Here is a 13521-nt window from a genome sequence, read left to right as displayed (position 1 = left end):
TTACTGAGATAGGTCTTCTGAGAAGCTTGTAAGATTTCTACAGAAAGTAGTATATTTAGATATTAAGCTGTAAGTAGTAGCACAATGTTTCTGTATAGAAATATTAGATTAAAAATTTCCTAAAATGTAGCTTGTGAGTCTAGATTTTAAGTTTCAAAACAAGATTTGTCATAATTTTTTAATACAAACTCTAACTGAAAAGGGACTTACTTTGAGAATAAGGAAGGTGACTTCTTGTTCTGATAGTAAAAAAAATGACATTTTGGTTTTGGCTTCTATGGGGCCAGAATTTAATTCAGACGGTGAATATTTGGAAAAAAAAAACAGTGGAATTGATGTTATAACACACTCCCTTGTTGGCATTTGGTCTATGATTTAATAATAGATCTGAAATTTAAGTCTTGTTTCATCCAAGCAAAATGTCTGGGAGCAAAGATGATTATCAGAAATATGTCAATATATTCATGTCCGATACCCTACTGAGTGTGAAGAAGAAAAAGATGTAATTTCATTCTCATGATTTTATGCTGAAACAATATGTGATAGTTCACTTTTTTTTTTTCTTGGAGATTTTGTGTTCTTCCACTTAGGCATGTCAATGGGAAGCACACTGAAAGAAACTGATTCAACCATTAGTGAATATTGAACAGTGCCTAAGAAAGATGATAAGAATTAGGATGCCCTAAATTACTATTCAGCTTTTATAATGTCAGGAGTTTTACTTTGTGCTCTTCACAATAAAGCAGAAACCTGAAAAATAAAAGTGTTGTGACAGCCTTTTGCCATGTGGCCCGTTAGATGAGCACCAGCTTATTCTCCCAGTTTGGATTTAGCTTTTTTATTCATAGATAATAAATATATGTGGAAATAATTGCCATTATGTAAAAGAGGCAAAATTCACGTTGACTGCAGAAAATTAATATTGGGCCACAGGCGGTCTCCCTGGTGAGAAAGAATTAGGAAGTTGCTCTAATGATCATTAGTGGAGATTTAGGTCTATTCATTGCCAGTTTATGAAATACAAACCAACCTTACTCTGTGCTTTCCAACAAACCGGTTGTCCTGCTGCCAGCCTGTACTTTGAACTTGTTTCTTTAATGCCTGCCTGTGTTTTTACGTGGAATTCCAAATCGCCTTTTTCCCTTCTGTTTCATCTTTGACTTTTCCTCTCTGGCGGCTGGTGTAATAGTACATTGTGTTTGAGGCTGGACACGAGCCAATCCGTGAGCCTGAAACGGAAGAAAACATTTATCAGGTATAAAATCGCTAACGTCGGTGTTTTCATTGCAACGATTGCAAGCATTTAGTAAAGTACATTTCATATATGGTTCACTTTTACTAGTTTTCTTTCATCACAAAAATGTCTGGCATTTCATTCTGATGACATGACGTGAATAATCTGCCCGGTCTCAGTGTGATTATTCTGTTGTTTGTCATTTCAGCTTCTGCAAATTTTATTAACTTTGTCAACTTATGAAGGGCCTTAAACTTTTCAGTACACCATGTAAGGTGACAAATAGTGGATTCTCTTTTTCTGGTTATCTTTTGAAACTTTTTACACCTATTCTAAGAAACAGGTAGTTAAATCTCATGGAGGGCACACCATCCAAGCAATTTGTAGAAAGACATTTTGATGGTACCGCTCTTCTTTCTGGCTAACCAAGGCAAGAACTGAGCAAAACCTAAGACCTCTAAATGGATATCTCCCAGACTGGGGAAAACATTTCCAGAGTGCATGTGTTATGTTAGAGCCCAAGCTTGCATTCTTCACACTGAATAAAAATTGCATTGAAAGCAATATAAAATAATCTTTTGTCGTTCAATTTATCCTCGAGGGATCAGTACAGGGTTTATTAAAATATAATGTAATTCATTTTGTATCACATACTAGAGGCAAATCTGGAGATAGACAGAAATCTCTGTATGCTGTAAGAAAATTGTGATTTGAGGAAATCGTTTAGTATGGAGGGGAAGGAGATTCAAACAGTGATTAAGCATTTCATCTAGCTGTACTAGAGGTTGATCTGCTAATAGGAAAAGCTTTTTTAAGGTAGACAGGAGCAGGGATAGAACAAAAAAAAAAAGGAAAGTTTTTTTTTAAGTAATGAGAAAAGGTAGGAAGATAATAGAAAAAATGAAAGAGTAGAGTAGCTGTGAGCCGAAGTAGGAAAAAGCTAATTGGGAAAGGGAAGTGCAAGTTGAACATTAGAAAATAACCATTTTATAGACCCCATCACAAGGTCATTAAGATGAGATTCATTTAACCTGTCTGTGTTGATTTCCTGGCACTCTGCCGCACAGACTAGAACATGCATCTTTCTGCATCTCTAGCCCAAGACGTGCAAAGCTCTCAAGGTGAGAGTATGCCTAAGGTTGAAAATTTTTTACCGCATAACGTTGAAAGTTTGACTATTTTCAGGAAAGCAATCTGTTAAAAAAATACTACTCTAGATGTCAGCTTTATGCTAGAAACAAAAATCCCATGACAACTACATTCAGACAAAAAAATTCTGATGTTGTTCATCAAAATGTGAAGCTTTTCGTGACATTAGTTTGATGCAAATTGGTGCCGGATTCTATTATTTACTACAAAGCCTTCCCCATACTACACTTTGGTAAATGTGTCTGTTCAGTAACCTCATGCCTCCTCGCTTCAGCCTTGCCAAGTCTTTCTTCTGGTGCTGCTCTGGTTTTTCAACCAAGAGCTGGTATGCAAAGAATTCACTTCTCCCTTGGTGGGAAAGATTCCTACCCAGTGGGTAACTGCAGATGGAAGATAGGTGCCAAAAGTGACAGTTTCTATTTCTTTTTAGTATAGTAGAGGTCACAATTTTCTTTTTAAGCATTCTTTCTCTGTCTGTCACCTTTCTTTGATACGTTGCCCCAAAGACTGTCTGTGTCTGTCTGCGCTTTTAATATTGTCTCTCTAAGTTGCTCTAATGTGTTAGTTAGGCAAGGACTTGATCACTGAGCGTGTACCAATTCTCCCGGCTAGTGGCAGATTTCTTAATAACATCTCTTTCCCTGTCTGTTGTTTTATGGTAGTGAGGTGGGGATGGGATTTTGTTAGGTGTTTTTGTTGGTCTCTATAGAGAGGCAAGTTCTGCTCCGTCAGGAGTTGACAATCTGAGACGGGGAGTTCTGAGTCACGGTGCTTGTGCTGCCGGTAAGATGCAAGTACGTCAAAATGGTTCACAGCCTGTCTCAGAGCCAGAGCTGTCGGCAGCAGTAGTGCTGGTACCTGTTTGCTTGATACTGCTAATCAAAGAAAAAACAAGAAATTCCTTGCAGACCTCCAGTCTAAGTAGCGATGCAAAAAAGCGTGATGATACATGGCGAGTAAAGACAACAGGAAGACAGGCGATATTGAGTTGGGACACAAAAATGTCTTTCAGAAAAGTTTCTCTGTCTTGATATTAGAAGTCAGGAGCTTTTCTCTAATGTTGTCATAAGCTGGAGTAAAAAAGGGGGGATCGATAGTGCAGGGAAATGCTCGTTCCACAATAAGCTGTGGATAGGAGTGTGCAAATTGGGATGGCTATAGAAAAGTTGGAAGGAGGAAGAGGAGAATGACTGAAGGGGAAACTTTCCAGAGAGAAAAGAAAAATGCACCCTAATGATAAACAGTTTATCTTACCACATTCATTCTCTTTTTATGAAAACTAAGCTTTCCAGTGACTTACTAAATAGACCATTCTTGGTTTCTGCTCTTACACTGTCACTTAAAGCTCTCTCCTTACAGACGTATTGCCATGAAATTGAATTGTTCCACTGTTACCAGTTTCACATATCTAATGTGATAAGTGGCCAGTACTTTGAGAAGACCAAGGCAAGCAAGTCAGTCCCAGGACAGGAACAGAAGAGATCTTTTAAAAAGCTGGTTCAGTTCCTGGGAGGGTTCTGTGCTTGTGCCTCTGCAATGCTCTGGAAAAACTTCTGCAGCGTGCACCAAGTTAAAGATACACGCTTTCCCATGAAGACTTTGACATTTAAACACGGGCAAGAGAATGTTTGAACAGTGGAGAGAGTTTTTGATATGTTATACAAAATAAGAAATGATAGCACATCTCAATGAATAACCAACGTTCCTTCAGCTTCCCCTAAACCAGTCCTACTCTAATATCAGATCTCTAAGATATTTATTGTCTTAGAAAACAAAAAGGTAATCATTTTGTCATAGCTGCAGTATTATTTCTCCTATTGACCTGGGAGGTTCCATTGATGTCTGAAATGTAACCTTCTTATGCTGAATGCCCTTGTTCAGTGGAAAAATAGCACTGATTTCCTTAGAGCATCCGTGCCAGTTTAGAGAACGTTTTGACCATTCTTTTTGCTTGTGTCAGTTACAATAGATGTTCAGTGCTTCTAGGAAGGAAAAGAAATATTATCACAAATTATAAATATGTAAACCAGCAGTCCTTAGGCAAGCAAAGCCTGGTATTACAAAGCAACTGAATTTACTTGAGTAGGCTATAAATGCCCAAGGTGTAAATCGCAACTGTTGACTCAACTAAAGACTCGCCCTTTTAAGTGCGTCACCCCCTGTCCATGCGACTTCAGCTCCCCGGCTGTGTGAGTGGTTGTGCAGCCTCAGACTCTGACAGGCCTGTAATTCCTTAGTAAAATCACAGAATTGTAACCAAACGTTGCTTAGAGCAGCCGCAGGGCCCCATCACTGCGGGGGTACGTGTTATGACTTACTTGACTTAGATTATTAAATTAATTGGAAAGAAGAAATCTAATGCCATCAGCCAAACACCTCTGTCCCTCAGATCGGTAGCTCTACTCTGGATCTCTGCCATGGAGGAAGATGACATACTGACCTGATCATGACTTCCATGCGCATCTTCTAACCCCCAAGTAAAATGAAAAAAACAACCATTTAAGTAGGAAGGAGATCCAAGTGCACCTAGACTTAATGCAACTGAACTTAACTGAGAATGAAAATCTCATTTCTGAACGCTACTGGGCTTTAGGATTAAAAAAAATCGGATAGATGTTTTATTTCTTCAGTATTGTCTCCATTAACGTTACTGTTTGAATGAAAAGGGAACCATCCTTGACTTCATTAGTATTAAATGACTACCCTGTACTTAAATATCATTTGCAGACTTCAATTTTTCATCAAACCTGCTTGGGTAATGAACTTTATTTTCATTTGCTGTTGCAGGTTCCTACCAGCCAAAAGAAGGAAGGTGTTTATGATGTGCCAAAAAGTCAACCTGTAAGTGTAAGTATCTCCCCTATTCATATGCAGTAAAGAAGATGTACTTCTGTGACTTCCATTATTGTAGGTAACGTTTGGTACGTTCCTCGTGATATGAATTTTACTAGTGATGTGTGATGGGTTGATTGGGTTGGTTCAGAGTAACCGGGATTGTAATGTCGCCTATATCCATCTCATCATTACTTAAATCTCCTTTCCGTGTTTTCTGACTCATTCTTATGAAAGTCACCATTTATAAATGTGTTATCTGTGGTTAAGAGTCAACAGTGAGCCTTCTGCACGTTAATGCATGAATCGTTGCTGCCCGGATTAGAAGGGTTCCTCTATTACCCAATGCTGTACAAGGCTTATCGCTCTGAGGGAGCCTGGGCTGCATTTTCCCCCGTGTGCTCTATATCAGAGCTGTACTTTGGATATTGTGCTCCTTATAGCTTGGTTTAGTAGGACAGCAGGGGAGCCAAGGTCTGGATAGAGTGGAGGTCAAGAGAAGTAGCGTTAGGAAAAGGTATGTCAGAACATCACGACTTCTACAGGGATTTTCTGCAGCTAGAATGTCTACACCTCTCAGAAGATTTTCTGGTGAATACAGTGTGCTGATAGGTAAAGATTTCATGAGGAGCTTCAAATCAAATGTTACCAAAAAAATGGGAATTTGCATTAGAATTATTTTTCAGTCATTTTGAAAAAAAAAAACAAACCACCAAACAAACAAGTTAGATCAAAGTCCAACCTAACATACACCATTGAAAAGAGATTATTTTTCCAATAAAACCAACTTCTATGGTAGCTTGATAAGAGCCGTAGAGTTGTAGGGCAGAGATATGTGCAATTGCTATTAGTTTAAACAGCTGTGGGAAACTCTTGAGAGGAACTACATCAAGATTAAGTGTGCGAAAAGACCTCACTCAACAAATTCCTGAGTGGCAGAATTTTTTCTCTGTGTATTGCATTGCTTTCCTGGTTATTGTGGGCTGTAATCTGCACGAGGAGATTTCCTCCCATTATTGCTAGGTATTATTTCTGTAGTGCTCTAAGTATACAAGAGGCTATGGGTCAATATAGACTGTCAACTTAATTCTTTCTGCCCTATGCCTCACATGGACAGTAGAATATTAAAAAATAGGGGTAATATGCTGTTGTGTCCAAATGGCACCATCCCCTTTCGGTGTATTAGCATTTTGAAGAGGTGAGGCATTTATCCCCAGAACGTAGAAGGAATGGTGACAAGAGGCTGAGAGAAGAAGTGGAGTGACAGATGCCTTAGCAACAAGGCATGCATTTATTGAAGGGCGGGTTGTACTGTTTAATATATATTTGTGCTATAGATAACTTGAGAAATAATTCGATTGCATTGGTTACATGGAAAATTAGTAGTACTGAGGATTTCTGTGAGAATGGAGAAAAACAAAGGAAAAGGTCAGGAATTTCAGTCTGCTGTAAGCATGGGAAAAATGCCTGTATTCAACAGAGAGGGAGAGACTCCTCTCACCTAAGGATGCGGTAACTTGCACAGCTTGGGCTGAGCATGGAGCTTGAGATGCCGAATAAAAAACATAAATGCTGGGGAGGGGCTGGATGGGGGCCTGAATTGTGACACTTCCGTGGTTTGCACAAACAAACAAAGCTTGCCATAAATATTTCATGATAAGCTACTAGGAGGGGGGAGGCATCATCGTGTTGCCTGGGAAAATCTAGTAAAATAACTCATGTTGCATAACTAATAAAGGTATTTGCGGGCACAGAATAGCTGTAGATTTTTTCACTCATTTCTCATATAGCTCAGTGTTACAATTTTTCTGCTGCGCGTTTCCTGCGACTTTTTTATTATTCCTTCAGCGATGTTTCAAATTTACTCTGGGTACAGTCTGTAATTTAGGTCGTTGCAGTATGACTGGGTGTACAGTGCACTTGCAATCATGTCTGCAGACACTTTGGTATTAGACTGTCCTGGTAAAGAGCATGACTGTGAGATATAGGGCATATGGAACCTACTCTGTAATCATCAAATATATTTAATCTGTCATCTCCGTGAAGCTGGTTGCAGACTTAATTTTTTTGCTATTTCATGGTTAAATTTAAAGCGATTAGAGCTTTTTCTCCAAAGAAGTTATGTACTTTAATTTAGAGGGGGGGGGGGGGGGAAGAAGAGGAAGAAATATGTAGCTGAGATTTTGTTTCACCTTTTTATATTAGGACGTATTAAAAAAAAAAAAAAAAAAGCAGCAATAGCTCTTAAAATTAGCAATTTAATATTCCACTGCCCATCTGATTTATTGCTCACCCTTCCACATCTGAGACTCTCTGTCTTCGAGACGCTTGCCATAATTTTTTTTCAATTTATAGCTGTCATTATTATATAAACCTCTAAAATTCAATCTGAGGGCAAATAATCTAGCTCATCTACCTGGTTTAAACATATAAGGACACTTTCTTTATTAGGAGATCTTGCTTTCATTAATTTCATAATGGATGAATAAAGTGAGAAACTTTTTCTAGCTCCTAATAGGTTTCAGGCACCATGAATTCTCTCTCCCAACAATAAATACACCACTTAATAAAAATGCAGCAAGTTTTGCTTGAGTTCAAACAGTATCGCTCACGTTCCCTGGGCAGAGATTGGTTTTCCATCTTGGGATTGTTTTCCTCTGGTGTGTTCTCAGGCAAGTTATCTCTGGTCTCCGCACATAAAAGTGAGGGATACTGAAGTAGTCATTTAGGTGCCCTCCATCCTTGCCTCTCTGTAGCTGGTGGAGAGAAATAGCCACTTCACGGGGAAATTCCTCCTGTCTGCGTGAGGTGTCCCTCTCAGATGGAAATGAATGTACATCTGAACATCATTTTTCGTGGCTGCAGAGGAACTTTAAATGACTTGCAGGTATGATAACGTCTAAATAGTTAGGCTTAGGTGGGGTGAGATCTAGCACAGTGTAAAAACTGAAAGCTGGAATCCTTTTTCCAAAGGTTACTTTGAGACTGGGAAGTATAATTCATACTGGTTTTCAATAAGACGTAGCTTCTTAAGAAACCAGGACCGATTGCGCAAATATTGCTTTCTCTGTGCATATGGGATCCCACTGGAGCTGAAGGTGCAAAGCATCTTCCTGGTAGCGCCACGAAGCAGCAGCATTCAGCGTTGCGTACGCATCGAGATAGCCGATGTACCTGCGCAATACTGTGCCGTTGTGTGAGGCCATTTGTCAGAAGGTGTCCAAGTACTTTACAGTGTGACTCCTCATGATCTCTGATCTCAAGTAATGTAAATACGGTGGAAATGAGGCAGAAAGGAATGAGTCTCAGATCTCAGAATTTGACCGTATCCACTGAACTCAATTATGAGTGGTGGCTGGTTGCCAAGTCACTTCTCTGACATTGGGATGAAAGGATTGCTTATTCAATATAGTTCTTTGCTGCATCCCTCCCCAGCAAATCCTACTCTCCTGTAGATTCCCTCTGCCGAGCGTGCAGCACCGCTCCAAACACACTTCCCATGATAGCCAGTATCCTCCCAGTATCTCTTTTTTCCTCTGTATCAGCTCACACTTCTTGTATTCATTCCTGTTTTCTCTCTGCTCCTTCCTTAGACCAATTCTCTTATTCTCTGTTCACTGAGAATAGACATCAAGCCAGACAAAGAAAGCAAGCTTACCCCAAAAAGCTTATGTTAAGTGGTAGATGCTCCACTTAGAAATTGCAGCTCTGTATGTGAAATTGTTCTAAAAAAGTGAAATGTTTAATGAGCTCTTTTTGTCATAATTTCCCATCGTCTCCCCATTATACATCCACATCAAGTTCTACCTGTCATGGTGTTTTTAGTAATAAGAGTCAGACTGTAAATACCTTTCACAGAGACTGTCAGTCACGTCACAATAAAACCTTCTCTTCTCATCAACATGTCTAAACTATCTGCTTACAATTTGATGAAGGCTTTCAAACTACTCCTCTTAGTGCTGCGTAGAGATTCAGGGCGTTATAGCAGATGCCCTACCATGCGGGCAGTCAGCTGGCTAGTACCCACTGCGTGGAAAATAACAACCATCCGGGGTGGAACGGACAGGGTGTAGTTGGGCTGCCCTAGGGGCAAGGCATGGGAGGAGCAGGTGAAGCTAGGCTGGACTTAAGCACACTCAGTTCTAGAAGCTGTAAGGGCTGCCTGAGCCCTCTGCGCGAACTAGGAAGCTGCGTTGGGGAAAGCTCAGTTTTAATTCTAGCCGGGATTACGGTGCTATTTGCAGGCCTGGTTTTTTTAGGTCTCGTGCCAGAGGAAGCGTGCCTAGGACCACCTGGAAGGCATGGGCAGCCCTGGGCTCCACCAGCTCTCGCAGAAAGTCAGTCTCTGGAGAAATGGCACGCCAAAATGTCTGGCAATGAAGTAGTTCAGAGCAGCTTTCCAGATAACTCTGAGCATCCTCTACAAAGTGAATTCTTTTTGTGACGCTTGGTCTGGAGAAGGGCTTTGTAACTCCGCCTTTTCCCTACGTTTGCATCGGTGGCTTTACAGAAACAAGTTGCAGACTGGTGACATTGACTCCAGCATCCGCAATCAGGCTTTCAGGATCAAATTTTCAAATGTGAGGAGAGAGAGAGTGCACAGACCCGGTCTCTGACCATCTGTGCTGGCAAAGCCGTCTGGTTTTATTTACCTTTGCTAAAAGAGACACGTACGTTCAAATGCCCTGACTTGGTTACACTCAATTAAACCCCACGTACGAGGTTTAGCATTGCGGTGTGGGACATGCATTTTTAACAGCTACTTGTTGCAAAGTTTGAAAATATATTAGTTTGTTATGATAACGTCTTGTGGCATGAGTTTCTTTGATGTTTTAGTGGGCCCTTGCTATTTTTTTAGATAGAAGTGGATATACATAGCAGTATCTGCAGTGTAGACATTGCACTAAGTATTGTAAGAAGATTTTGTGCGGTGCTGGAAACACCTCTGCTCCGTGCGCTCCTCCCCTCAGCTTGCCTTTGGATTTAATAGCAACATTAACTCCAGTACTACCGCTGGTTTATAATGGAAACATTTAGCACCATGCCAAAGGTAACGTCTCGGCCCTGAAGGTGAGATGTTGTTCTCACATACGTGTCTTCAAGAGCGAGACTTGTGCTGTAGCAGGCGGCCCTTGTTCTAACCGCCTCTCCACGCATCAGCCATTTGTTCCCGTCTGCTGGGTGGGTGCCGTCCCCTTTGCGATCTCCATCACCTGCCCTGCGCTGTCCTCTGGGCAATCGCAGCGGGTGTTGCTGGGCGATCCCCAGCGACGTTGCTCCCATTGCGCTGTCACGTCTTAAAATGCTTGTATCTGTGGGGTTTTTCCTGCTTCCTTCGGGGTTAGAGGGTCCTGCGTTAGTCGGGTCTGGCTGATGCGGGGAAGGGAAATCTCTTGGTGCCCTGGGGAGGGTTTGGTGTGTTGGGCAGGGAGCTGACACCTCTATTTTCTTTGGACTTTGTGTTAGGTATGGGTGTTACCTATCAAGGTCTGTCATTATCTGTGATTTAATTACTTCTGCGTTGTAAAAGGTCACTGAGATTTGTCAAGGTGTTTTTTCATTCCTTTTAGCAACGCCCATGGGCCTCATCTTCTGCTGGCTTATACCTTCTGCTTCTGGTTAAGCAGAGCTCTGTGAAATGCGAGTAAAAACTCTGAATAAAAGCCTTTTACCCTCGCTCAGCACTGGCATGAGCAGCTCTGCAGCTGATAGTTTGGAGTGGATCCACAGCAAAAAACCACTTAAACACCTGACGTCTCACTAGCAGACTCCGTTCAGGTTCAGCTGAGGTGAGAGGCCGGTCTGAGACTTTGCTCAAACCCCTGTGTCTCTTTTCCAAGGAGAGGAACCTGCCGCCATCAGGGATGTTTCACAGGGACCACGACCATCAGCTTGTGCCTACTGTACTCAGCGGGATGTTAGTTCCCTGATCAAGCACTGTAATAACTAAATTTTTGTCATTTTTTTGTTTGACTTCGTATCACTTTTCTTTTTTTTTCTTTTTTTCTTTTTTCTTTTTTCTTTTTTCTTTTTTTCTTTTTTTTTCTTTTTTTTTTCTTAAGCTATTTTTTTCTGGGGTTATTTTTTGCTTTACTCCTAAATAAAAATTTTAATGGCACAGGAAGCAGAAACCACGTCCTCCTCCCTAGTCTTCCCAAATTATAGCATCCGTAACATAAAGTGATGAAGTTTCTTCATGTGTGTTATATATACATGGCTTGTGTAGGTCTTCAGCTCAAGCTTAAGCTTTTGTGAGCTCAAAGTTAGGGATATTTTAACTAATTCTTGAAAAATTGTTCTTGCAATGCCAGGTAGAGCAAGAATATTCCAAAAGCTGTTAACCTGAATTCAGAGTATGTTTTCCAACAATCTGGAGGGTTAGATGTTAGAATTAGTCCATTGTTAATGTACAGACTGTTTAAGATGATGAATCTTGATCTGGATAGTTTCTGAATGTTGAAAATACGCCCAAGCAAACTTCTGGTTTCAGTCCATCCATAATTTTATATCTAGCATGTCAAATAGCAGGTTTTAATAGTGTAGGAATACTGTTTCACAGGTGAGAATAAAAACTGTGATTTAATTCTTTTATGTCGTACTGATATTGTGGGTCACATCTTGAGCTCTTTTTAATCCGGAGGAGCTGTCCTTTCCCTTCCTGCGTTTGTAATACCATTCCCTGAATGCGATCCTGAACCCTGTGCCTCCAGCAGAATGATCACGTGCTATCAAAGCATTGAACTGACTTTCCTTCCTAGTGCAATCCTTTAGGATTTTGGGACATAATCCCATAGTGTGGGAAAGCTGTAATCCAGCAGCACTGCCCTTGATCAGTTTTTTGTCGTGCTCGCTCTCTGGTCGTACTGTACAAACGACAAGAAACAAGGAAGCGAACAAAAGGTGCGGGTTTTGCCCCGGTGACACGGTTATCATGTTGGATATAGGTGACATGGGTGATAGTACGGCAGTTTAGATTGGCACTTTTAATACAGAACTCGGGCGATATAAATAAATGATAAACATTTCAGTGGCCCCTTACAGTTATGCAGCCTGTTAGGTGGCATCTTTAACGGCTTCACGTGTATTTGCATTGCTAAACTTACCCGGATTCCTGTACATTTTCTAGGGTAACATTCTGTCCCTTTTGATATTCTCCAAAGTGGAGAAAAGAGAGTGTAGCTGAACCGTAGGTCTAGCTCATTGATTGTGGGGTAAAGTTCTGTAACATATAGTGACTTTTTGCCTTTTATGCAATATGACCGATGCAGATTTATCTGATGGCTGCTGATACAGTAAGTTGACAGCTGCACATTGTATTGATTCACTACATTTTGATTTGCTCAGAGCCCTGCAGCTCTGTAATTTGCTAAAACATTTATTTGCACACAAGCTGCCTCCTGAGTAGTGACGTTTGTAGCTTTACCTAGTCTGCATCACTGTATGCATTAAATGATATCAGTTGCACAATTTGGTGTTTGTTTACAAATTAAAGGGAATACAGCTCTGGGGAAAGTGTGGTGTGCATTTTGCATCCGTTTGGGGAGAGGCTGTTGCAAATATTTGCAGATTCATTCGGTGCAATTAACATTATTAAGTACAGAAATACACAGGTCTTGGCCTTTTCTGCCTGCTGAAACTCAGGAGATTTCCAGGTTTCGAACGTATCATGGTGACGTGGTATTCAATGACGAAGGTAGAAGTAACTTGTTTCTTGGTTATAGGTCCAGTCACCCGTTGTTTCGAAAACCATTAGATAGACCTGTATAGCTGTGCCTTTTATTTTAAAACAGTAAATTGGGGGTTATTTCTAATTCCCTTCCACTGTTACGTGTATTCCCTACAAACATCCAAAGCTGTCTCTGCCATCGCAGTGTAGAAGGGGAGTTTTGCTCCCATGTGGAAGCTCAGATTCTTGTCATCACCTGTCTCTCCAGTCTGCAATTAAAGAAAACCATCACGTGTCACCAAGGCTGGCTGCGTTGTGCCACCCGGGCAGTGCCGTAGTGCCCTGGTGTTAAAGAGCTCATCTCACCTCATCTGAGCTCTTACCGTGTCCTCTGCCACTGTCCTCATTCCCATCTTCCCCGGGGGGAACTGGTGGAGCTACGCGCTGGGAGCAAAAGGTGCATTACTTTCAGAAATAGATCTTCAGGCAAGAAATGCCACTGCTGCCAGTGAACGTGCCTGGCAGTAAGTGTGGATGGAAACCTGGCCGAGGCTAACGCTGATGTTCAACCAGCCCCAGCAGCTTGGTGTTGGTCCCCGATTTTCCTGCTGAGACCCCCTTCCTCATGCTGAAATGAAGT

At 41.1% G+C, this 13521-nt stretch overlaps 1 protein-coding gene across 14 annotated transcripts in view; it reads left to right on the top strand.

Moving 5' to 3' along the window:
• Nucleotides 1-13521, top strand: part of DAB1 (DAB adaptor protein 1) — a 467833-nt gene that overhangs the window by 429682 nt on the left and 24630 nt on the right. For 10 of the 14 annotated variants that reach the window (XM_054833777.1, XM_054833774.1, XM_054833781.1 and 7 more), the window contains one exon: nucleotides 5171-5230. In XM_054833777.1, coding sequence (XP_054689752.1) covers nucleotides 5171-5230 — 60 coding nt within the window. Of the gene's footprint in view, nucleotides 1-1189; nucleotides 1256-5170; nucleotides 5231-13521 lie in introns of all 14 variants that reach the window. The other 4 variants (XM_054833773.1, XM_054833768.1, XM_054833770.1 and 1 more) reach the window with 1 other exon arrangement.

The sequence above is a fragment of the Grus americana genome, chromosome 8 (assembly GCF_028858705.1).
Source record: "Grus americana isolate bGruAme1 chromosome 8, bGruAme1.mat, whole genome shotgun sequence".
Taxonomy (NCBI): domain Eukaryota; kingdom Metazoa; phylum Chordata; class Aves; order Gruiformes; family Gruidae; genus Grus; species Grus americana.
Note: the sequence above shows the minus strand (reverse complement) of the source record. Positions and strands in the feature narration are given on the sequence as shown.